The sequence below is a fragment of the Lepidochelys kempii genome, chromosome 6 (assembly GCF_965140265.1).
Source record: "Lepidochelys kempii isolate rLepKem1 chromosome 6, rLepKem1.hap2, whole genome shotgun sequence".
Lineage (NCBI taxonomy): Eukaryota > Metazoa > Chordata > Testudines > Cheloniidae > Lepidochelys > Lepidochelys kempii.
The window spans coordinates 78,107,320-78,131,648 of NC_133261.1; the positions used below are offsets into that span (position 1 = coordinate 78,107,320).

Genomic DNA, 24,329 nt, shown 5'->3' on the forward strand with positions numbered 1-24,329 from the left:
TGCTCTGAGGTAAGGCATGTTTTAGTTCCAGCAAAGTGATTGGACGAGAGAAACATACCAAAATTAACGTGTGTGTGTGTGTGTGTGTGTGTAAGTTAATTGTGTGCTCAAGGAGGGTGCACCATCTCACTTAATTTGCTAAACAACCCTACTGTAATTAGCACTACCATTAGAAGGCATTACCGAGTTAATACTTAAGCATATATTCCCCAAATACAACACAGATCTAGAGCAAGGTCCAGCAACTTACATACATACATACATACGTAAGTACATTGTACACACAAGACCCAGTGACTGGCTCAACATAAGCGTGCAAACAAAATCTACATAACATTTTGGGCTTATACAAAAGAGTAACCATGACTTTGTTTTAAAGCCCCTTTTAAAGACCAAAAACCTCATCACAAAACTAAAGGGATTTCCCTCCTCTTCCTCCTCCTCCCTCCCTCCCCCCCAGACATCACAACTGCGGTTGAGAGAAGCGATCACTTAATGAAGAACAATGCCAAATATAGTTTGAATGAGGTGTTCTCTTCATGTCCTGGAAAATTAATTTTTTAAACAGCGTAATGAATTTACACAGGAAAGAAACCACCCTTTAAACATAACATTCTGGCAGAGACGCAGTACTTTGTTAAAGCAAGCTTGTTTCCTATAGAAGATTAACTTTATATGCCCCTTTACATTTTAACTGTCTATTCCCACAGACGTGCATACCATTCGCGGCTACAGTGGTATCTGAAGATTAAAAATTTGTTAACCATATTCTAAACAACGCAGTAAAGCCGGATATACTTTGCTGGTAAAATAATCTAGTGAAAACCAAACCAGGTCTAGGCTTCTATCGTACTTTTCTTCTTGCTTTCTGCAGTTTTCCCTCTTCCCCTCTCTCACACAAACACTCTCTCTCTCTCTCTCTCTCTCTCTCTCTTCCTCCTCCTGTGTCTCCCTCTTTCTCACACACTCTCCTTTTCCTATATGAAAAGGAAGGTTGATTTGCTATGGGTATGATCTGTTGTATGGCTCCCCCCATGTGGAGTTGAAGCAGTCCTGATTACATACTCTGCATATCACAGGCTTTATTCGCTCGCTCGCTCTCTCTCTCTCTGTGCTCTCCTCTCCCTCTCCCCTCTCCCTTGTATGTGTCTCTGTTGTAGGACTGGCTATGGCCACCACTACTTCCGGGTTCCGTCATTTCATTCTCCCGCCGATCAGCGCTGCAAAACTGAGCCTCTTCTATAAGCCAGCCAGCAGCCAACCTGCCAACACTTACTGACACTCACTCATCTCAGAGAGAGAGAGAGAGAGAGAGACAAAATACCTACCAGGAAAAGAGAGAGAGAGAGAGAGAGAGAGAGAGAGAGAGAGAGAGAGAGAGAGAGAGAGAAAGGGGGAAGTCCAGGTTTTGCAAACTATTCAATTTTTCTTCGCATCTTTCCCCACCCCCCTTCCTAGTACTTTTTTTAAAAAAAAACCCCAATAGCGATCCTAAAAGGCAAAACCCAAACGCGGAGTTACTGGAAGAAGAAACCGGGGTTAAAAAGATTCCTCCTCTCTTCTTCATCATCATCAACCATCATTCATTCACTACCTTGACATTCCCTGGCTTTGATTGACAGCTGGAGTGGCAAAAAGCCATGAGACACGACAGTTTGGTTACATGTGGGTTGCTGACGGGCCGATCGTAACCTTCAGTTTGGGGGCTTGACAAATTTTTTTTTTTTTTTTTTTTTTTTGCTTAGAGAAAGAAAACAGGAAAAAGAGAGAGAGAAAGAGAAAAAGGAAAGAGAGTGAGAGAGAGAAAAAAGAAGAAATACACAACCATCGTGGTTCTTGGCTGATTATTTTTTATTATTGTTATTATTGTTGTTGTTATTATTATTATTTACCCAGACTGGAGAATAGGCGAAGTCTATAAGTGGGTTGCCAAAAAAAGGAATCTTCTTCACTGTAAATCACTTTCTTTTCTGGACTGGGATATTAAATATACGACACATCCAGGAGTTTATTGGAGCGCAGACTGATGGCGCAAAGGGTAGGTTTAAATCTCCAACACTTACCTATATATAAATCCTCTCTTAAGAGGGGCCTGTCCGATTTGCTCTCCTCTGTTGCTGATGATGATGGCGGCCAGTATTAAAAAATAGCAGCAAAAATTATTCACCAGCTTTGTGTGTGTGTGTGTGCGCGCGTCTCTCTCTCTCTCTCTCGCTCTCTCTGTGTGTGTGTGTCTCTGCAATTGTTCCACGCTTTTTTCCTCTCCAGCTTTTCCCCCAGCAGTGCGATTTCCCTGCTACTCTAGCTGCTCAGTAGCACGGCTTTCGCAGGGGAAGGCTTGCTGCCGCCGCTGCCGCTGCTCTGCCGTTGCTCGTGCTGCGTAGGATATCTATACATATATCTATACCCTCATATATTGCTGCTTGTTTTGTCTCTGGCTCTGACAACGACAAAGGGAATTGCTACTAAATAATGTTTCTGGTAACTTTCAGATTATTTTCCCCCCCTCCCCCCATGCACCCTACCTTCTCCTCCCTGCTTCCCAGTGTTTAGTTCTTTCTTTCTTTCTTTATTTGCTTTTGATTCTGTTTATTCATTTATTTCTGCTCTTTGCTTTCTAATTCAGAGTAACTCGAGTTTCTCCCTCATTTCCTTCCTTTTCATCCCAGTTTCCTTGTTAGGGTTTCGTCTTCCTTGATTGAAGTAGACCTCCTCCACCCCCCCCCACCCCCCAGTACCTCTTCACCTCCTCACACGGCCCCCCGCCTTCCCCAGCCCTTGCTAGCCTCTGCTCTTTATTTTATTTTATTTCATTTTGTATAACTCTCCCTCCGTTGTGGCTATTCCTGTTTGGTTTTGCTGTGTTGTGGTCTGTCTGGGTGCTTTACTCTCTTCTGACTTTTGTTGTTGTTTGTTTTTTTTGTTTTGTTTTGTTTTTTTCCCTTCCTCCTCCTCCTTCTTCTTTTTCTCCTTCTCTTTCTCTCTCTCTCTCTCTCTCTCTCTCTCTCTCTCTCTCCTGGCCCATTTTTTGACAGTACGATGAGCTGCCCCATTACGGCGGGATGGACGGAGTAGGGGTGCCGGCTTCCATGTACGGAGACCCTCACGCTCCCCGGCCGATCCCCCCGGTTCACCACCTGAACCATGGGCCGCCGCTACACGCCAGCCAGCACTATGGAGCCCACGCCCCGCACCCCAATGTCATGCCGGCCAGCATGGGATCGGCTGTCAACGACGCCTTGAAGCGGGACAAGGATGCGATCTACGGGTAGGTACATGCAGGGTAACCCGAGCGCCATAGCCCGGCTTGCGGCGTGTGTTTTTTGGACCTGGGGAAGGAGGCAGAGGAGAAGAAGGATGGGAGAGGGCTCCCATCAGTGGGCACCGGGCTGGCGAGGTTGAAGGGGTAAGTAACTCTGTCTAAAGTCTGCTTTGGAGAAAAAGACTTGGGAGACACGGCTAGTGAGGGTTTTAGGAGAGTCACAGACACAAATCACCGCTCTGTAGGGAGACCTGTAGTGTGGCTTATTATTAATTATTATTATTGTTATTTATTGGAAGTAATAATAATTAATAATAAATAATTTGTAGTCTGATGACATCGGAGGGACATAAAGTACCGATAGGAAATGTGCACCAGAAAATACACCCCTATACGTGAAAGTTATTTTTTCTTTTTCTTTTTTCTCTCGAGAGGCACAAGTTAGGAGCTGAGACAGAGGGGGGTGGATACCACGGCACTGGATTATAGCTGAAGCAGTGTTGTTCTGGTTGATCAAGATGCCATAATAACACTCCTCTAGCACTGTAAATAAAGAGGTATTCAAATCGCGGAAGACAGAGTAATAATAGAGGGGCTCACTTCTGGCAGTCAACTCTTCTTTGAAATGGAAAAAAACTGGAGGCAGTGAGTAGAGCTTCCCTTCTTTAGAAAGAAAAAAAAATTAAAAAACCCAAACCAAAACAACAAAACCCCTGTACCAATGCAATGCTTTGAGGGAAGGACACAGGTTCCTTTCAGGGCAGTAAATTACCCCAAAAGAAGAGCTAGTAACCTCTAGGACACAAGGAGGGCCTCCGATCAGCGCTACAAAGGGGGAAAAGAGGCAAACACACCCTTACTACTTAACACAGAGATATTTTTTTCATGACTACTCCAATTATGGGAAAATATTTCTAGAAGTGCTTCTCCCTCCCCCTCTCCAGCTCAGTTATCTAGACAGCTGGTATTTTACTTGGGTGTGCTTTCTAAGCCAGGAAACTTCACCACCTTTTTGCTAGCAGTCTCCTTTAAAAAATAATAAAGAAAAACCCCAACTACGAAGAAGTGCAAACAGTTCGCGTTACCGTGTTTCTCATTTTAGGGTCTAGCTTGGGGGTAGGGATGGGATTGTCCTGGTTTCATATTATTTAAAGCTGTGGCTAAAAGTGTAAGATTCGCAGCTGAGCTGCTGTAGTGGGTGCATGCGTTTGTTTTGTTCGGTGTTCAGGTTATTTTTGTCTCTGGTTTGTGGGATTTGAACAGTGGATGCGGTTTGGGATTTGACATTTTTAAAATATTTTTTTGAAGTTTTCATTTGTATTTGCCCGGTTTGAAGGCGTAGTTGAGGGCTGCAGGGTGTAATGTGTGTGTGTGTGTGTGTGTGTGTGTGTGTGTATACTTGTTGATTAGAGCTCTTCTTTCTTGCCTCTCTCCCCCCCCCCTCTTTCTTTGTGTGTCACTGCCCGGTAGGCACCCGTTGTTCCCCCTGTTAGCGCTGGTCTTTGAGAAGTGCGAGCTGGCGACCTGCACTCCCCGGGAGCCTGGTGTGGCCGGCGGGGATGTCTGCTCCTCGGACTCTTTCAACGAGGACATCGCGGTCTTCGCTAAACAGGTCCAGCACTTTTTCACAGCCCTCCGACCCCGCTTCTCCCCCTACACCCTCCCCCCCCAAAGCACCTATTACCGCACTTTCAGAGAGAGAGGCTCTCATCTTTTGATTCCACACTAGAACTGGGGATTAGGGCGTGGAGTGGAAAATGTGTTCTGCCACCGATCCACACTGGCCTCATCAGAAAAGAGTCGGTTCCAGACTGTTGAAACTAGTTCACCCAACTGCTCGCTCCCCCAAACCCTCATCCCCATCAACCCAATCCCCGTGATCGAGTTGTTAGCCAGACACACTCACCCAGATAAAGACAAGAGATCAAAAAGGAGAGGGCTCTGAAAGGACAGAGGCACCGGGCTGGCTGCAGTTTAGACTCTTTTTCACATAAATCGTTATTTCACTGAGCGTTTTAATATTGTAATCTGGCCTGGGCGTATTTCGACTCGCTAGCTTGTCACATGTTTTTCCTTCAAGTTATTCGCGTACCGGGCTTTGAACAGGGGCTGTAATTTACACTGATTTGCCTTCTTCTCGCAGGTCCGCGCTGAAAAGCCACTTTTTTCTTCTAACCCAGAGTTGGACAATTTGGTAAGGCTTCCACATTTGCCTTCCCCCCACCCCTTTACTATAGTTTGTGATATTCATAACAAGCACCTTTCTAAAACATGAAGGGATCATTGTAAGTGAGGAGGCTGGAGGCGGCCGAAAGTTACAGGTTCAGCCATCCAGGGGTTAGGACCAGGGAGGGGGAAAGCAGAAAGATTTAAAAACTACATCCCAGAGGCTTCAAAGAGGCTTCACTTTTAAAGTGAACCAGGGCAAACTGCATTGCAAAGCTGTGTTTAAAGCCGCGGGAAGCGACAGTGAAGGAAATAACTGCTTAAGAAGAGCGAGCTGGAGATTTCTAGCGCAATTCTTTTGCTAATGCGGATGATTTCAATAGTAAAAGTGCCTAAATCCACTTGTAAAGAAGATGCCAAAAGATGCATCTTGAGCGTTTCCCCTTTTTTCTTTCTTTTGAGGTGTGTGTGTTTGTGAGTGTGTTTGGTTGGTTGTTGTGCGGACCCTCAGAAATAAGTGCTTGGGGAGAGGGATTTCTCTAGATCCCAGTGAGACACTAATCACCGCTCTTAAAATAAATATGATAAAAATCGAGTGCTTAGGGTTAAAGTTGATCAAAATTGCTCAAGCGTGACCAGTGAGCTAAAAACCTGGCTAATGAGTGTGCGCCCTGACAAGCTCCCTCTCTGCCCATTGGGGCCCGCAGCTCTGCACAGACCCCAATGCGTCCTTCTCGCAAATAACTCCTCGCTCAAAACTTTCTTGCAGATGATCCAAGCAATACAAGTACTAAGGTTTCATCTTTTGGAATTAGAAAAGGTAAGACCAAGGGAACTGGGGACTGTGACTCCCACTCTCATTATCTCCCTCCCCCCCCCCTTGATTTGTTGTAGACACTTATAAACATTGCCAAAGGATACAGGGGAAACGCAGTGTGATATTGTAACCTGGGCCGTACGAACATGTGACACTCGACAAACACGCTGAGTCCAACCCGGCATTTCTTTTTAATTGTAATTCAAATCGGATCCTTTAAAAAAAATAGTTTAACCCCTTTACATTCACCCTACTCTTTCCTTAACTGGATGCGATTTCGCCGAGTCAGAATATTATTTTCAATATTAAATAACCCCTGCTCTAATCCAGATCCCATCGCCATATTAACCTCAGCCAGCCTTAAATATTATGATTAAGCAGGAGGTAACGGGGGTAACTGTGCCTTGAGATGAGACTAGGATCTTTTCAGAGCATAGGCGCACTTATTTACTTTTACAAGTCCTGGAAATACATCCATCTCGGCCCCACTTCAAACAGATCCCATCACAAGCTACCAGCTGTACCTGGCTGGATTGGGTATACTCCAGCTATATTGCCTAGGTCCAGTTTCCAGTGTTTTGATGTTATCACCAAATCCGATTTTCCTCTATAGACTAGACTGAGCCCAGTCTCTCTTCTCTTTCTCTCTAACTTGTTGCTGCGGCCAGTCTCTAGAGAATAATATGTGCTGCAACAATTTCTCTATTGTTTCCTTGCCTTCAACTATTATGCCCCTTAATTAGAGTTACTCGTGGAATAGATCACAGAGTTTCTCTTGCTACCAAAAAAAAAAAAAAAAAAAAGCTGCAATCCGATATTTTGCCTTCCTTTTTTTTTTTTTCCAGGTCCACGAGTTGTGCGATAACTTTTGCCATAGGTACATTAGTTGTTTAAAAGGAAAAATGCCAATCGATCTAGTTATTGACGAAAGGGATGGCAGCTCCAAATCTGACCATGAAGAACTCTCAGGATCTTCCACAAATTTAGCCGACCATGTAAGTCCTCTTGATCCCTTTATGGTATTTTTAAAGACTCTAACCTGCTTAGGAGTCCCCTTTTTTTAGCCTGCGTAAGTCTCTCTCTGCCCCCTCCCCCATTTCCCTAAGAGTTTTAAAGTTCTTCTTATGGTCGATTTCTCCCTCCCCCCCCCCAGACAATCTGTAGCACAGGGAGTTTGCTTATGATTTAAGTTTCCTGATCTGGGAGACTTGCAGCGCTAGCAAATTGTCTGTTTGATGTGGTGATCGGTGCTTTTTCTGCTTTGCCAACCCTGTAATCAATGCAGCAATGCCAGAAAACAGAGTCGAGAAAGTTACGGGGAAAGTTTGGTGATCCCCCCCCCCCTTGTGCAGATGACAAGTGCTGAGAGTTATTGGCAGTTTTACATTGCATTAAGAAAAGGGTTAACACATTGGAGTTTCCAATGCTTTTGCTTTATAACAACTTATTGTCAGAAGAATATGGACTTATTGCCAAGTGCCCGAAGCATCTTCATAATAAAAGACAGTAACCTTGATGAACCAATTATTAACAAAGTATTACAGAAAGCTGGAGAGAATTATGATTGAGTAATCGTAGGTTAGCGGTTGATTTTAACACTTTAGTAGTTGGTGAGTTATTGTTACGTGTGTAGGACTAAACGTTGGTGCTCATGGTAAGAAGAGTGGCTTTACTTCTCTGGCTTGTGTTTTGGTGCAGATCTTGTGATGCTTTAGAATGTGTGTATAGAAATAAATAGACATTTACGGGGGGGGGGGGGAATGAAAGAAAAGATTGCAGCTGGTAGCGGAGGAAAGGGAAGGAAATAGCTATGGTTAAAAAGAGTGGGTGTGAAAAAGAGTGTGTATTTATAGGAATGCATCCCTGGGGAGAAAAGGGTTTACACAGTTTTAGGTTCAATTGAACTCATAATCTAAATGATACATCTAATATTTTAGCCCTTGAAATATTCATTTAACACCCGGTGTGTCTTAACCATACTCTGCACAGGCGCCTAGCTGTCTTTTCTTGTGTGGTAAGAAAAGAAGATTTAAATTAATAGAGAATCAGGTTTCTATGAGCTTCTTTTTACATTTAAAATATGTTGTCTGCATATTTAATAATGTATTTGATCTGTATTGAAATTTATGGTAAGAAATAAAATAATTTGCTGAGTGCTTAAAGTTCCAGGACACTGAAAGTGGTTTCTGTATTCCAGGCTTTAGCTTTCAATTCTTCATTTGTATTTGGTAAACCTTGAGGGGCTATATTCTTATGATAGTATGCATTTTCGACTTATTATTTTCAAATAAAAATGTATGCAGCAGTTACTGAAAGTTTCTCTGCTTATCAGTTATCTCATCTGTAGATAATAGAGTCTATGAGGCATGACAGTAGTTTTAAAATATCTGTTTTATGGGATTTTCAACCCTAAATTTGTATGCACAAGCATTAAGGTACTTGCAGAAAAGAAATTTAAATGAGTGGCAACCTGAAAGATATAGGCTCATTCTGTATAATTCAGAGCAAGACAAAAAAAATCTACATGTTTTTTTCCAGTACAGTTTCTTTACAAGAGTGTGTTTCAAGTGGAAGTGTAGAAATGGGGCACGCTGATGTTTATATTGAAGAGATTAGATAAACTAGCCTGTTTAGGGTTCTGGCAGATGGCGAATACTCAAGCCAATTTGCAGTGCTCTATTATAATATTTAAATTCAGATACAATGATAGGACAAGGTTGGAAGGGGTTAGCGTTTTGATAATTTGATAACTATTATCTTCACTAAGAAGAATCTCCTGTTGTTTTTGTGGCCCAAAAAACAAACTCAAGTAAATATGACAACCCATTTATCTTGTACCCTTTAGGGTTTACCACTTCATTGGGTATTATAATTTAAAGCCTTTTATTTCCTAGAGATTTGAGCTATAACATTTTTTACTTTAGCCCCCTGCTATTTGTTTTGAAAGGAAGCAATAATTTGTGCAACCAGAACACCAACTGGGAAATGAAGAGTTGTATCATAGTTACATTTTATTCATGCGTTTTGGGAAATGTGTCTCCTTATTGGATTTTTTTTTAATGTTAGCTTGTTTTCCCACCAAAACTTTGGAACTCTTCAATATATATATGCACTCTTCACTGGGCTACATTAAGGAATGTATATACTGTGCTGTTCTATATTAAGGAATAATACACTTCTACTTCTAAAGAAGGAAAACCTTTTCAAATTGTCAGTAGGCAAATACCAGAATAAAAATTGAACTGTTCTTTTGTGAGCATCTACCTAAGAAATGGAATAGTTCAAACATGCAAATTTGTCCAATTTTACTCTCCAGGTTATTTTTTCATTTGGTTTGATATGCATATTTAATATATAGCCCCAGGCTAGATCTCATTTGGTGAAAATTGGTGCAGGGGTGTTGATGATCCCCTTCAGAAGGATGGAGACAGCATGTTGTTTCCTCTGTTTTATCTGTTGGCCCACTGTTCTGATCCAGGGATCTTCCCCCTGGTTTTATTTGCACATGAAATACGAGAAGCATTTCAACTGATTGGCTATGAATAATGACAGCTAAAAAGAAGTGTAGTTTAATTTGTTGTGTGCCAAGGTTTCTCTTGTGGAGGTGACAGTTTGTGACAGCTGTTTGACACCCCCAAAATCCATACACCTCTCTTCTTATTAAGTGGTATCAAGCTACATTGTGTGTGTGTTTTATGTGTATGTGTAGGGTGGTGGTGGCAGCAGTATATTAGTTATATTATTACTCAATATTATTCCTTTTGCCAGACTTGAAAATATAGCTGAAGGAAAGTAACTAAACGAAATATGAGTCTACCCAACATTTACAGTGTGACTTCTGAAAGTGGGATATTCAGATACTGTATATTTCCTTTCTAGAAGTCTACTGCTGTGATATTTATATAACTTAATTGGGGGTGGGGTGGGGGAGGAGAAATGGGAAAGAGGAGGAAATCATTGATCTCTGCAGAAGCAATACCTGTGCTGGAAAAGCAGGCAGTCTTATGCAGTCTTGTCATATGTGTTTGGTAATAAATGCACATATTGATTTTTATTTTAGTGCACTATTAACTGTTATGTAATACAGTGAGTGTAAGGGGAGCAGGGATTTTGTAAATCAAATCCTGTAGTGCTAGTCACTGAAAAGCTGCAACTTTTGTAATTATTCTGCTATGTTAGTAAATATAACAGCCCATAATTAGTGTTTGAAATTTTAACATCCTAATTTTTTGTTATTGCTCTGAGGTATTAAGTGTAGATGGAAAGAAGTTAATTACAGCCATGCTCTGCCTGCACCAGATCAGTTAAAGGGCTGTGGGGAGGGGGGGTATGGGGGGGGGAACCTGCCCAAACTGCAGTTCAAGTTGAATTTCCCAGCAATGAAAATGTATCATTGTTCAATATAAACATGTAGGGCCCAATCCTGCATTCCACATGCACTAAACTCCCATTGAGGTTGATTATAAATCTCTTCTTTAAAAAAAAAAAAAGAAAAAAAAACTGTCCCAGTTTGAAAACTCTATTGCTCGTGGTATTTGAAGAACCATAAACTTTTTCAAAGTCTATAACATTTCTCTGCTTTGCTTTATTTACATTTTCTTTTGTGCATAGCTTTGACTAATACCATACAATTCTTCCCTGAGTCCAGATCTGAGTTAGGGCCTGATGCTGCTCCCATTGAAGTTAATGGCAAACATCCTGCTGGCTTCAGTAGGAGCAGGAGCAGGGCCTCAGTCTGCTCAACATTTGTTTATATGCTGTAGGCAGTTGAAAATTGAGGTACTAATAAACTGATCTTTCATAAAATGTAATGAAAATAGGTAGAGAAAAACATAGGTATCTCTTTTTTAAAAAAGAATCTTTTCCAGATTAGAAATCTGATGCCCTAGATGTAACAGAGAAATAGTTGTTTGAATGTTAAAGCTTTCTGTTGTCAGATCAGGATACATTAACTCTCATTATTTTGTTTTTTTTTAACATCAAGTTGTTTTATAGTATTCAAATACTTCTTTTAGAAAGGTTAGTGCTGAGCAACCTAAAGGTGTTTTGCAAATCAGAAAATTTAAAAATGGGGTCTCATATGTCTGTCACAGGTTGTATATAGTCTTGCCTGTTGGTAAGATTTCATTGTCAGCTGAGCAGTGAGCAAATTAGTAAGGGCCTGATACTACATTCTCCATGCACTCCAAAATCCCATGGACTTCAGCAGGAGTTTTGTGTATACCAGGAATGCAGGATCAGACCCTAAAGGTGTCCTTCTGGTTTGTCAAATGTCAAAAGGGAATCTAGATAGTTATAGCAACGGTAATAAGGCAAGCGCTTTTATATAACCAAGTTTCTTAGTGTGTAGTTTAAGATTTGGAATGCTCTTTGTGATCTGCCACCATGTGTCATTGCGGGGGCTTCTAATACACTAAAGAATGTTGTATTTTTCTGTTTTTTGATTGCTTTTGCCTTTCCTAAGCATTTCAATACAAGTAAATTTAACTATTTTTATTTGATTAAACTTCACTGTGCTCCCCAAATCCGAGATGATAATGTATTTAATTATCTCACTGATGTTGGCATTTCCCCTTTGATTTAAGTGTTGTCTATCTGATACCAAGTTAGGTTGGAAAGTTATATTTACTCTTTTTTTTTCTCTTTTTTTGCATGATAGTAATTTAAAAGTAGTGGTATATCTCCAGAAGAAGTGTTGCTAGATAGAATTAAAAATCCTGAATGTTCAGGACTTGGTTCTATACAGACAGGTGGTTTACATGTTTGATTCAAAGTTAAACTGATGACTACAAAAGCACAAGAAGCCTATATATCATTTAAGAATGATGCCACTTTCTAGGACTGTCAACAGTTCTTCCTGAAACTTCACTCAAATGCAAAGTCAGTGGGGGTGAGAATATCAAGATTTTTTTTAAAAATAGCCATGTATAAAACTTGCACATATGTATAAATAAGCAAATTGCTCCTTTTCAGTAGACCAAAATTACTTGTGTTTTGTTTTACTTATGTAATGCTGATAGATAATGCAACACTGCTTTTAAGTCTAGTCAGTAATATATTAAAATACAGATCTGTGAGAAAGTAAGCCTCAGTAATACAGAGCCTTGACTTTACTGTAAATATATATATCAAGCCAAATTAGAGTTTTTCATGCCCCGTTTATTTATTGAAAGTTTCTTTATATATGTTTATTATTGCCATTCACTACATCAGTCTCTAAGACCTCATATCCTGAATTACATTATTATATCCTATATGGGTGTATATGAGGTTTTTGTCTGGCTCAGTATATTGTGTTTTAATATATCAGGGCATGCAGGGCCAAATTCTTGTTGTCTTAATCACATTAGTAGTTCCATTGATCTCAAAGGTGCTGCTTGTGGGAGTACAGTGAGCAGGACTTGGCTCATAGTCTCTGGAAAACAGTGCCATCGTGACACTTGTTAAGATCAGTTGCAAAGATGATTTACAAGACGTTGAGTAAAATTAATTTTAAGTTATCTTAATTGTGAATCAGATGTGCAAATCTTTTATTTGCACACCATGGTTGTGTAGTTTCCACAGTTTTATTTGATAAGCAAAATACAAGGGCCCAATCCTGTATTTATTGTCCATCTAAAACTTCAGTTAAAGTCTGTGGGTGGAATCCTGCTGACTGTACTCACAAGAGTATCATTTGAATTCAATTGGCCTGATTTTGATTTTACTTACACCATCATAAATCAGGAGTAACTTCACTGTGGTTAATTGAGTTATACCACCATAAAACCAGTGTGAGATCACAATCAGCTCCAGTGGGACTGCTTGTCAGACTTTGTCCAGTGAAAGTTTTGAGTGCACAAGGAATGCACAATCCTCTGGCATTACATTTGCATTTACATAGCTGTCTTGCAAGAGTTAATCTACCAACCTTTGCACCATAACAAGACAAGTGACCAGCACTGTGTCATATTAACAAACAGATGCTGCATGCAATCCTGATTGAATAAATGATTGTTCTGTAGCAAATGTGCTTTGGAATATCTCTCCTTAAGAAATACTGTTCTAGTTAAAAATGTGTACAGTTTCCACCAGCTTTGCAGCATTGACAAAAGAGTAACACATCAGATTTGCTTCATATACCCAGAGACTCTTGTCCTTTCCATGCTCTTTTCTAGATTTAGCAAAATTCAATGATGGTGCTAAATCAATTTTTTTTTAACTTTCAAGGGAGAAAACACTGGCAAAATTGTGTTTTCTAGGGAAGGCTGTGTGTGTAAATGAGAAAGAGTGGATAGCAGCAGAGTGATCTCCTGTGGCCCTGCTAGTACAAGCTTTCCCCATATTGTCTCCTGCTTTTATATTAATTACAACTTGCATTATCAGCTGCGAGTCTGTAGCCCGGCAAATAGAAAATACTGCCCCTGGAGACCTAGCTTCTTGTATCTATTTTCCATCTCCTTCTATTGTGCTCCACTCAGTATTCACTGCTTTTCTCCTGGTAACACTGCTCTTTAACACAATTAGGTAAGAGCAAGAAGAGCACCATATTTGACTCCCAATTATTAAAACTACTGGGAATAGATACATGTGCCCGGTCTGCCTTCTATGGTGCACTGCAGTAGTTTAGTTCATGATTAAATACATGTGTTATAGTGTATGTGTGTATACATATATATAAAATCAGCAAATGCATTTTAATCACACCACTCTCCTAGGATTATTTGATCTTCCTCTGCAAAGCACATTTTTAAAACTAACAACGTTATTCACAAATTGATAAGAAGCCCCGTTAACAGTTTATATAGCAATTCTATCTATCTATAACTCTTTTTAGAGCTGTTTCAGAGTAGCAGCCGTGTTAGTCTGTATTCGCAAAAAGAAAAGGAGTACTTGTGGCACCTTAGAGACTAACCAATTTATTTGAGCATGAGCTTTCGTGAGCTGCAGCTCACTTCATCGGATTTACGAAAGCTTATGCTCAAATAAATTGGTTAGTCTCTAAGGTGCCACAAGTCCTCCTTTTCTTTTTAGAGCAACACTGTGGGCCTGATCCAAAGCCCAACGAAGTCAATGGAAAAACTGCCATTAACTTCAGTGGGCTTTCGGGGGCGGCTCTCTATATGCATAATACATTGTATTGATTAGTTCCATCAGAGTAATTCTCTTAAAATGTATATTTGGGTACCACTTTTGCTTCAGCATTCGTAAAATTACTGCAAATGACTGGGAATGTGGTCAGGAAGTTTTTCTTGAGGGATGCAAAGTTGGAACCTGTCTAGGAAAAAGTCAGAAGTTGGATTACACATACACACACAGATATCTTAATCCAAAGAAAAATAGTGGTGCCTCATGATCCACCCTTATGGTTACTGATCACATTTTTCATAATACAAAAGAGTAGTTAATTTCCCCGTGCTTAACATATTCTTAGTATTCTATGATTGCAACTTGTAAATAACCACTTTATTATTTTTATCTCTCCATAAAATGCTGCCAAATTCTTTTCCTCAAGAAGCCCGTGTCATAAGGAATACACTGAGTTCCAAATCAATACAGTCTGTCTTTCTAAAACTTGATCCACAAACTGAGGTCAAGCACAACTTGGACTGGTATAGACAGATAGGGTTTTCAGCTGCGGGAAGTCCGATTCAGTGATGCCTTCCACCTCATTACATTTTCGGAACAGAAGACAGGTCCAGCTTTTTAATACCGTATGATAGGTTTTGGATGATATTTGCCTTAAAACATAACTGAGGTGTTACTGTTTAATTATTGTAATTTTCATATGTATGGTAAGGAGCTTTAACAGCAACCAGCTTGAGAGAGCCTGCAGTGCATAAAATTAACATAACTTGCTGTGTTCTCTGAAAAGTTTAGCCTAGGTGAACATGTTGCAATTATTATATTCTAAAAGAAGGTTCCAGCCTGATGTTGTTGGAGGGCTAAACTCATGCCATGCTATTGTTTCTTTCCTTTTTCATGTATTTCTTCTAGCTCTTTATCTGATTACCATCCGGCAAACAGCTGACGCTAAGAGGCTGCAGAGGGCTGAAGAGCTCCTGTCTGCTGTTTGCCTTCAGCTTGAAGCTATTTGAGTGGCTTCCTAACTCAGAGATAAAAAGAGGAGCTCATAGGCACAACTCTTGTTTTAATCCAGGCTGCAAAGAAACTTGCTCAGTCTTTGCATTTTATTTCTGTCTGAACTCCCCCCCCCCCAACTTTATTTTCATTCATAGTCTATTTTTTAATAACATCTAAGCTGCTTCAACTCTTTAGACTTTTCATCTTTCTTTTTGTTTTCATTTTCACCTGACTTTGCGACATGATGGTAACATACTTTTTATTATGGTTTTTGGGGTGGCGATAATTAGCTTTTGGTGGATTTAGTTGCTACAACCATCTCAACAAACATATAATACTACTGTGTAATCAGTAATTTTTGAGAGTCTTTGTTGCAGTTCTATATTAGAGAAAGTATGTGAGTTAGTTCAAGAGAGTTTGTATCCTAAATCCTGTCAGCCGTGCTGATGGGTTATGGCTGTTGTGGATCCTGGGACAAATCCTGCCTGATTTTCTTATTCGTGTTGTCCAATTGATTTGAGTGGGTCAAAAGGCAAGCAGGATTTGGCTCCCTATTAGTTTTTAATTACTTAGGGGTCTGATCCAAAGCCTGTTGAAGTCAATGGAAGTCATTTAATTGACTACAGTGGGCTTTGAATCAGGCCCGTAAAGTTTGGTTGGGTTTGGAGAAAAATATTATCTGGCTGTTCCACTATATATTGCTGTAATGCATGTGGTAGCAATCAGTTTTGGGAGATTACCTAGACAGGGTTCATTGTATATACAGGGCCTGATTCTGATCACACGTACACTGGTTTTACTCAGGGTAAATCCACTGATTTTATTTGATTTACTTCTGATTTACACTGGTGTCAGTGAGGTGGGAATCAGGCTGTATATGCATCAGCATACATCATTCACAGTTCTCGGTATTAGCTGGTGTTGTAGTAGCTTAGGGTGTTCATTATTTTCTCAACCAAGATTTTTTATTTTTCAAAACTTTTCTTGTCTGAAAGTGTTACGGTGCGCTTAATCTAAGTTGTCACATACAGGTGACAAGTAATGCAGGTCCAGCCCCAAGTCTGATCTGTTTCATGTGTTCTTACTCTCCTTTTTTGCCAGAGGAAATTCCATCTCTTGCCTGCCTTCATGTGGTGCTGATAAAGCTCTTCCTGTACAGTAGAATTCCTGTTTTCCTTTAAGCAACAGCAGGGTATTGGGAATGATCAGGAAAGGGGAGGAGGACCAGGAGGAGACTACACTCAACAAAGTAGCACTGAACTGTAACTTTCAGTTTTCCTCACTTATCCTTTTAAATAGGAGTTCTTCACTCCAGGAAAACCAATACTCAATAAATTAAAAGCTATCATGAGTTGTGTGACTGAAGTACAGTAGTAGAAGTCTTACTTAGCCAAGTATTGTCAAATTTCATATGTCTGTCTTTTACATTCTTTTTTATTGTATTTTATGTGTATTAATGTAGAAAGAATTACATAAAAATCACCATATATATTATTTTATATAATCACCTGGTGATTATGCTTGACAGTTCTTGTAAGTGAACTGTTAAAGAGCGATACATCTAGAAAGTCTTTAAAAATGTGTCATATTGAAGAAAAAAATTCTTTACTAGTGTATAATGTATTTCAGAGGGAGCTTATTTTTCCCATAGCTCTGCGTTTGCTTGAAGTATTTCCAACTTTCAAACTGGTGGAGGAGAGCGGGGTGTGACGGTGTGCTCCCCTCCCATCCACTTTTTATTTTTCTTTTTAAAATACTTAAAAAAAAATCCCCCTCACCTAACCAGATGTGGCAAAAATGGGAGAAAATGTGGCACTACACCCACTCCAGTTTGAGCTTCAAGTATTAGAGAAAAAAACATGTCAACTCATCTGCAAATAGTTCATCAGGAAATACTAAAACTTTTGGCAGAAGTGTTTTACTGCTCTACTTTTAAAACAATTAATCCCAGATAGCTGTTGGAAGAGTAAAAATCGGTCCTTTATTTTACCAAATAAATCTTTGTATGTCCTCCGCTTCTAACTGCTGAAGACATATTACATTGTACAAACAGTATCAGTATTTGGCACGTTTCACAAATGCTAATGTGTATACTTTCCCTCCCTCCCCCTCTGTTTTCTTTCTGTTCCTCATTTGCTATTGGAATGGGAACTGTGGAAAAAATTCCTTGGCATTCTGACACCAGAACCCTTCATCTTGGAGAGACCACGATGATGCAACCTCAACGCATTCAGCAGGCACACCGGGGCCCTCCAGTGGGGGCCATGCTTCCCAGAGTGGAGACAACAGCAGTGAGCAAGGTAAAAGGTCAAACTTTTTCCCTGTGCAAAGTAGGCATGACTAAAATAACTTTGGCTTTTTTATGATATCAGTACATCTGCCTTAGTGTAAACATGGAGTGGCAGGCTTGCAATGTAATCAGCGGTAACTTAGGGAGACACTATTTCCTTTTCTTAACCTACTTAGCTGCATTTTATTATTATTTCAAAGCGAAATATCTAATCTTCAAACAAGCTTTGTAATAACAATTGATTAGTTCTGCCAATTCCTTTACAAATTTGGTTATCTGCAGTTTATTTTTGAGTAGTGTAAGTAAATAAAATGACAGACATACTCTCCAGCTGTGATGCAGTAGTTTGTACTGGCCTGTAAACAGAGAATTTAACGTGTAATATTAGCTATAAAAGGACTCCTATAGCAAGCCGTAAATCTGTTACATCATATAAGAAAGATGCAGAAGTCAGCTCTGACTGACTGAAAAAAATCTTGTGCAGTGTTTGCCTGTATAATATTTTTTCTGAAAACATGAATTTTGAATGCTTGATAGAGACAGACTCAGGGTGCAAACTTCAAGTCCAAATCTAGACTTCGAAACCCCCTCCCCCCCCCGAGTCTCCAAAGTTCAGGAATGCCGATTCTCCTCAGCTTTTCACCTTGTTCAGCCATTTCTGCCTGTACCAAGTGGGTGTCAAACACTGCCATTCGGACTGGGGAACATGTTACACCTGCTTTGCACTCACTTGGCATGGGTGTAAATGACTGTGCAAGGTGCAGGGCAGTGGAGAGTCAGGCCCCAGGTGTTCAGAAATTGAGTTTTGGTGGAAGATCTCGTATAGGCGAGGCTCACTGTAATTTTTGGATTTTGATCTGGGTTCACATTTTAAACGCTCCCGAGGTTCAGTATGGTAGTAGCAGTTTCTCTTTGGTATATTGAACTGGGTCAATTGTTATAGATTATTTGTACAGGGTGCATTTGGGTTATTGCTACTAGAAAGTAGAAGAGGGTACGATATAGGGTTTGATCTTACTCCCATCTGAATTATCCAGAATCTTTTTATTAACATCAATAGGAGTTGGATCAGGCCTTAAGTCAGTGGGAGTCATTCCATTGACTTTAACTGGATTTGGGCCAGGCCTGTAATGAACTAAAACAGCCACAGCAACTAATGACAAGGAGGGCTTTAGTTATAAAGCAGCAGGTCAGTGAAAACTCTAGTAATTCACTATCAAACTTTATGGTTTATAGATATAGATATAATCAATATGGATTTCTTGTCACTAAAGTGCTGATGATTTAGTGGAATATTTACATTTATTTATTTATTTACTTTTAAAGCGCCCATCCCTGTGGCATTCGGGAGTATGACATAACTTAAATACATCAATGCATTAGTCTAAACTGTCCATCCCAAGCAGGACACACAGGTCCCATACCTGTGTTCATGCTCTACTCCCAACAACCATAAATAATTCAGTGCTGGTCCATCATCAAACAATGTTTGACCACAAAGACATGTCTTGTACTGCAGCTTGGAGGACAGAAAATTTGAGCTCTGGTTGATCATTTGAGCTCTGGTTTGGGGGGAGGGATAGCTCAGTGGTTTGAGCATTGGCCTGCTAAACCCAGGGTTGTGAGTTCAATCCTTGAGGGGGCCATTTGGGATCTGGGGCACAAATTGGGGATTGGTCCTGCTTTGAGCAGGGGGTTGGACTAGATGACCTCCTGAGGTCCCTTCCAACCCTGGTATTCTATGATCCTATGATAGCCAGCAGGAGTGAGTTCCATGGTCATGGGATGCTGCACCTGAATACCCAACTTCTAATCTCCAGGCATGTAAATCTAGGGGCTCTCAGCAAATACTCCTAGGCTGACCTCATTATTTGGTATGAAGCATAGGCAGAGGTCAACCTAAGGTAGCAAGATATAAGATCTATCATTCTAAATTATGGTCTGTGGTATTGTACACTCACAAATATAGTATACTTATTTAGGCATCCAGTAGGCTCCTGTGTAGGAACCAATTTAATCACCTGAGCGTTGCCTGGTGTGCTGGGAAAAAACATAACCTAAAGTGCGTCCCCATCTACCTGCTATGTTTCCTTTTGAAGTGCCAATCTACAAATTGAATGTCAGGACTCCAATCAGTTTCTCACACTTGAAAGATGCACACTCCTGTGATGTTTAGGTAAAACTCCCAATTGAAGACTATGGCCGAGATGCCTCCCCCTCCCATCCTCCCAGGGAACTCACAAGAGGGTGCCTACTGGAAGAAAATTCTGCAAGAGTCCCCTTGTTGAATTTTCCTTGGATTGTTCCATTGGAGGGACAGGATTGGCCTCATAACTACTGAAAAGGCAGTGGTTCTATCCCCAAGCCACACGGATCCCCAGAATCTGAAAGAGGCCACAGCCATCTGTGAGGAGAATCTGTGCCTCTCCTCCAGGTCTGGGACCCACTTGTCTGACCCTTGCTGCCTCTCTGATCATTTGGCTCCACTGAAACTGCATTGCCAAGGCTCTCCTTTGCTGCTGCCTCTGGGGCACCACTCCTCCAATGGGGTTTCTCTGGGATGGAAGAGTTCATGAAAGAGTTAATGCAGCCTCAGATTGCATTAATATCCCAATGGCTTTTCTGCCAGTGTCAGGTGGGGTGGCAGAGGTAAGTGATCCACATTGCTCCTCCTCAGTCCTGCCTCTTGACCTCCCACTCTTTCCTGGCCCTCCTGGCCCTTTCTTTCCTGATCTCCGACTCATTCCCCTGACCCACCCGTTCTCAGTTCCATCTCTCACCCTCAAGGGAAGGTCAGTGGGATCTGGTGATGGGTGGATGCTGCCATCGATGTTGTTGACCCTCTGTGCAGGACCAGGTAGATCCACACGAAGGGCTCCTCCCATGATGTTGTGACTGGAAAGCATTAAGTCATATGGGAGTTTTGCCTGTTGAAGGAGTGCAGTATCTGACCCAGAATGCCACAGCACAGTGGCTGCTCATTCAACATCGAAAGGGTTAATGTAGGGGAAGTTTGAAATTAGTTAAAATATTTTGGCACTGAAAGAGTTACAAAAAGGGCCTTCAGGCAGCGAATGATGAAATATTATCCTAATTTTATTAGTGGTGAGTGTCTGTGTTGTTTTTAGCATGTCACCGCAGCTGTACAAGGGGAAACTACACGATACGCTGTATCGATCATCTAACAAACATAACTACTAGTGACCTGTAATCTACCAAGCATTTATTGACTTTAGCCTGGTTCAGATTCACAGACCCAGGTCAATGTCACAAAATACTATTGTAGTGAATAGTAAATAATGTGGTAAATATAATCAGTTTTTTTTCCCCCAGTGAAAGGGAGAAAGGGTTAAATACATCTAATAATAAAAATAAAACATTCAAAACATTTTACAAAGGAGGGGGGGAAAAGAGAAGCTGATTTAATGGTCTAATGAGGCCATCTTCCAGAGACTTGTTTTGTGTAAGGCTTGCTTTGACCTTTCGCTTTGCTCAGGAGCCCAACGCTTCATTTTTCACATTCTTGCAATTACGTTAACGCTTCAAGCATTTCTGACTCTAAGTCAGCTAGCAACACCAGGCATAACTCAACACTGTGAGTTTTTCTCCTCTCTGTAGATTCATTAACAGGTCACTGGGGTCCCAACTGAAATTTAAAACTGACTGGTTCTGTTGGGTTAGTTGAGTTATGGCAAGGGAGATAGCAGGAAAGGGGCTGAGAGAAGGGGAGGAGAGATAGAAGACCCTAGGGTTTTTGGCAGGGAATATATGTGTAAAACCCTAAGCAGCACATTAAAAGGTGTGTGAGGCTTTAGCATGCAGCCATTTCATTGGGGGGAAAAATCTGTAAGTCTTTTGGGGTGCTACATTTTCCTTATTCTTTGCAAAATAAAGTAAAATGTGCCTTTGCATATGTAATGTCCAAATTATTGCTTTAAAATGCTAGCAACTTCTAGTATTCTGTATTGGTTTATGCCATGGTGAGGGATATGTCACCCACAAACTTTAATTCTTATTTAATTTCTTTATGGGATATTTCAAATAATGAATATGGCAGATTATGCATGAAAAGCAGGAAATCAATCTTTTTTAAGGTTTAAAAACATGTGGTCTACAGGAAATCACTGGAGAATAGTTTTAGTTTCGTATATTATGACACCAGGATTGTATACCTGGTTTGCCACATTTTTAGTTTAAGTCAAAGGGCCCGATCCTTGGAGGTGCTAAGCACCCACAAGCAGGCCTGTTGAGAGAAATTTGTGCCCCAGAGTCTCACGTTCACGGGGCCCCCAACTCCTCCCATTTCACTTTATTTATGCAGACATTACAGACATATATGGACATATTTATACAGATGTTCAGCACCTCTCAGTATCAGACCCACAGAGGTAAACTTGTGCATATGTTACAAGCCAAAGGCAGGAAGCTCGTTCTGCAGCGTATAGCAGAAAACTTAACAAGATGGGATCAAATCCTGCTTGCCTTACTCATGTGAGTAATTCCACTGGCATCGATGGATCTACATGTGTGAGTAAGGTGAGCAAGCTTTGGCCAACTGTAGAGAGGATCTGAGCACCATTTGTTCAGAAAATATCTTAAATAGTCTTTAAACATTTTTCTGTGGTAGTCTGATGTTTTGTCCCACTGATTTGCCCACACTAGCTTTCTGCGGGAAAGATTAATTATCTGCTTCAGGGCAAAGTCAACAGAGATATTGACTGAAATCACACATGCTTATCCTAGGTTACATCTTTGGGTTAATGCACATTGGAAAAGTTACTCTGGGTGAGTTTCTTGTTCATTGTGTAATACATTATGATATATGAATTTGGAAACACCATGAGTTGGTAAGTCAGAAAAGGCCTTTCTTGATATTGAAACTATACTAACACAGGAGGCATATGTAAAATGAGTCTGCTTTGAAACCAAATCATAATAGATCCAGAAAGGAGGAGTTGTATTAAATAATGCAATGTGTTCATACACAGTATGCAATTGAATTTTCATACCCAAACTTTGCTATTACAAAACAACATGCATTTATGATGTTTTTTCCCATTACTCTTTTAAATATCGTGTGTAGATATGCATGCATTGGATTGTATGCATATCTTCTTATATCTTCAGAACTTCTCACCTTAAACCTTAGAGTGGAGATACAGTTTTATTGGTGAAAAACTATCATTTTGTTGCTAGAAAGTAAACCCCAGATTCTGTTGTGAAAAAGCAAACTTCCTCATAAAGAAAGCTTTACTGGAGATGCATCATTTCCAAAGGCACTATTTTCCTAAAGGTAAACTATGTGCACTATGAACAATTCTTAAAGAACGATGATTTTTTTTTTTTCAGTTGAGGAAGACACAGGAAGAAAGTAGCTCTTATTAATTCATCTTTTCCTTTCAAGTTTTTGGGGCCTGTCCTTGTGTTGATGGGTATGAGTAATTCCCATTAATGGTGATGGGAGTTACGCATGTGCATTGACAGGAGAATAGACCCCTCAGTGTTTAGAGCACATGAAATTTACATTTTTTTCCCATCGCTGTAATTGAGATGTTGACAAATTGGAGAATATTGATGAGCCTTTGTTTTAAGTATTTCTTGCCAAGTTTGTTTTATTTTTCATGGCTTGAACAATAGTGTGGGTTCAGCAGCAATGAATAATAAGGGTAGAGTAAAGATAACATTGTATTTCAATATTTTGATGTGCCAATATGAAATAAATTATCTTAGGCAAATGGAATATGCTGTTTTAATCATTAGCTATGCATGAGAGAAAAATTGATGTTGACATCTTTGCTGTAAAATCGTTGTAATGGGGCCTTCCTTACAATTCATTTTTGTAAAATTCATTTTGTACATTTTGCAGCAATTGAACAATCCCTGCACTGTGAATAGGCAGAATTCCCAGAAATACTGAGACAGTTGGCCCAGTAACTGCTGAGCTCACACTGCACACCACATGCACATTAACCATAGTGCTGCCAGAAACAGTTTAGCTAAATATATTCACATATTAGTATCCACCCATCTTTCTTTTCTTTTATTCAATTGTGTGAACAAGTACATTTTGTATTTGGTTTTTTTTTTTTTTACCATTTATGTCCCTACCTTTCAACCAGTTAATGGGGCTAGAATTTCATAGTAAATCTCTTTTATTTATTGTACAGTTTTCTAGTCATTATACTGGTGAAAACTGCAGATCCCCACCTTTTATTGAATTTAAAGCTTAGAGGTGAGTGAGCTCTTAAAATATTATAATACATTTTAAGACTTACATCTTACTCTCTTAGTTTCCAACCCACATAGTTATATGCAAAAATGTTTTTTTTCCTACAAATATACAAGTTATTAGATAACATTTACTATGTGTTCTAACTATGTTGTGCTGGGGTTTCAAATGCAGCTTAGGAAAACTCTGTCAATGGAATGTTGTCATAGTGGCAGGGATCTCTTTAAAATACCCCTAGATACAATATGACAGATGCCATCTGGAATAATCTTTTGCTAGTTGTTTTTAACTTTTATTTTTCCTACAGCTAAGTTCATCCCAAACTGGTCACTTACTGTTAATGGTAAACACAGGGAACTTCTTTTCTCCCTTCTCCACATGAAAGCTCAAAAGAAAATAACCAAATAATATTGCTGAAGAGATTGCTAATGGTGGGATATTTACTTTTGCCTTTATCATTTTGTTTTTGCTTTGCTTTTTTCAAATGCAGAGGGTAAGATTT

General features: G+C 40.0%; 1 protein-coding gene across 3 annotated transcripts in view; it reads left to right on the plus strand.

The window, feature by feature from the left end:
- Nucleotides 1-1,261: 1,261 nt before the first annotated feature.
- Nucleotides 1,262-24,329, plus strand: part of MEIS2 (Meis homeobox 2) — a 185,766-nt gene continuing 162,698 nt past the window's right edge. For 2 of the 3 annotated variants that reach the window (XM_073348868.1, XM_073348866.1), the window contains exons 1-7: nucleotides 1,262-2,038; nucleotides 3,036-3,268; nucleotides 4,733-4,874; nucleotides 5,406-5,456; nucleotides 6,198-6,248; nucleotides 7,091-7,240; nucleotides 17,494-17,608. In XM_073348868.1, the coding sequence (XP_073204969.1) occupies nucleotides 2,027-2,038; nucleotides 3,036-3,268; nucleotides 4,733-4,874; nucleotides 5,406-5,456; nucleotides 6,198-6,248; nucleotides 7,091-7,240; nucleotides 17,494-17,608 (754 nt within the window). In that variant the 5' untranslated portion in view covers nucleotides 1,262-2,026. Of the gene's footprint in view, nucleotides 2,039-2,076; nucleotides 2,482-3,035; nucleotides 3,269-4,732; nucleotides 4,875-5,405; nucleotides 5,457-6,197; nucleotides 6,249-7,090; nucleotides 7,241-17,493; nucleotides 17,609-24,329 lie in introns of those variants that run through there. The other variant, XM_073348867.1, reaches the window with a different exon arrangement.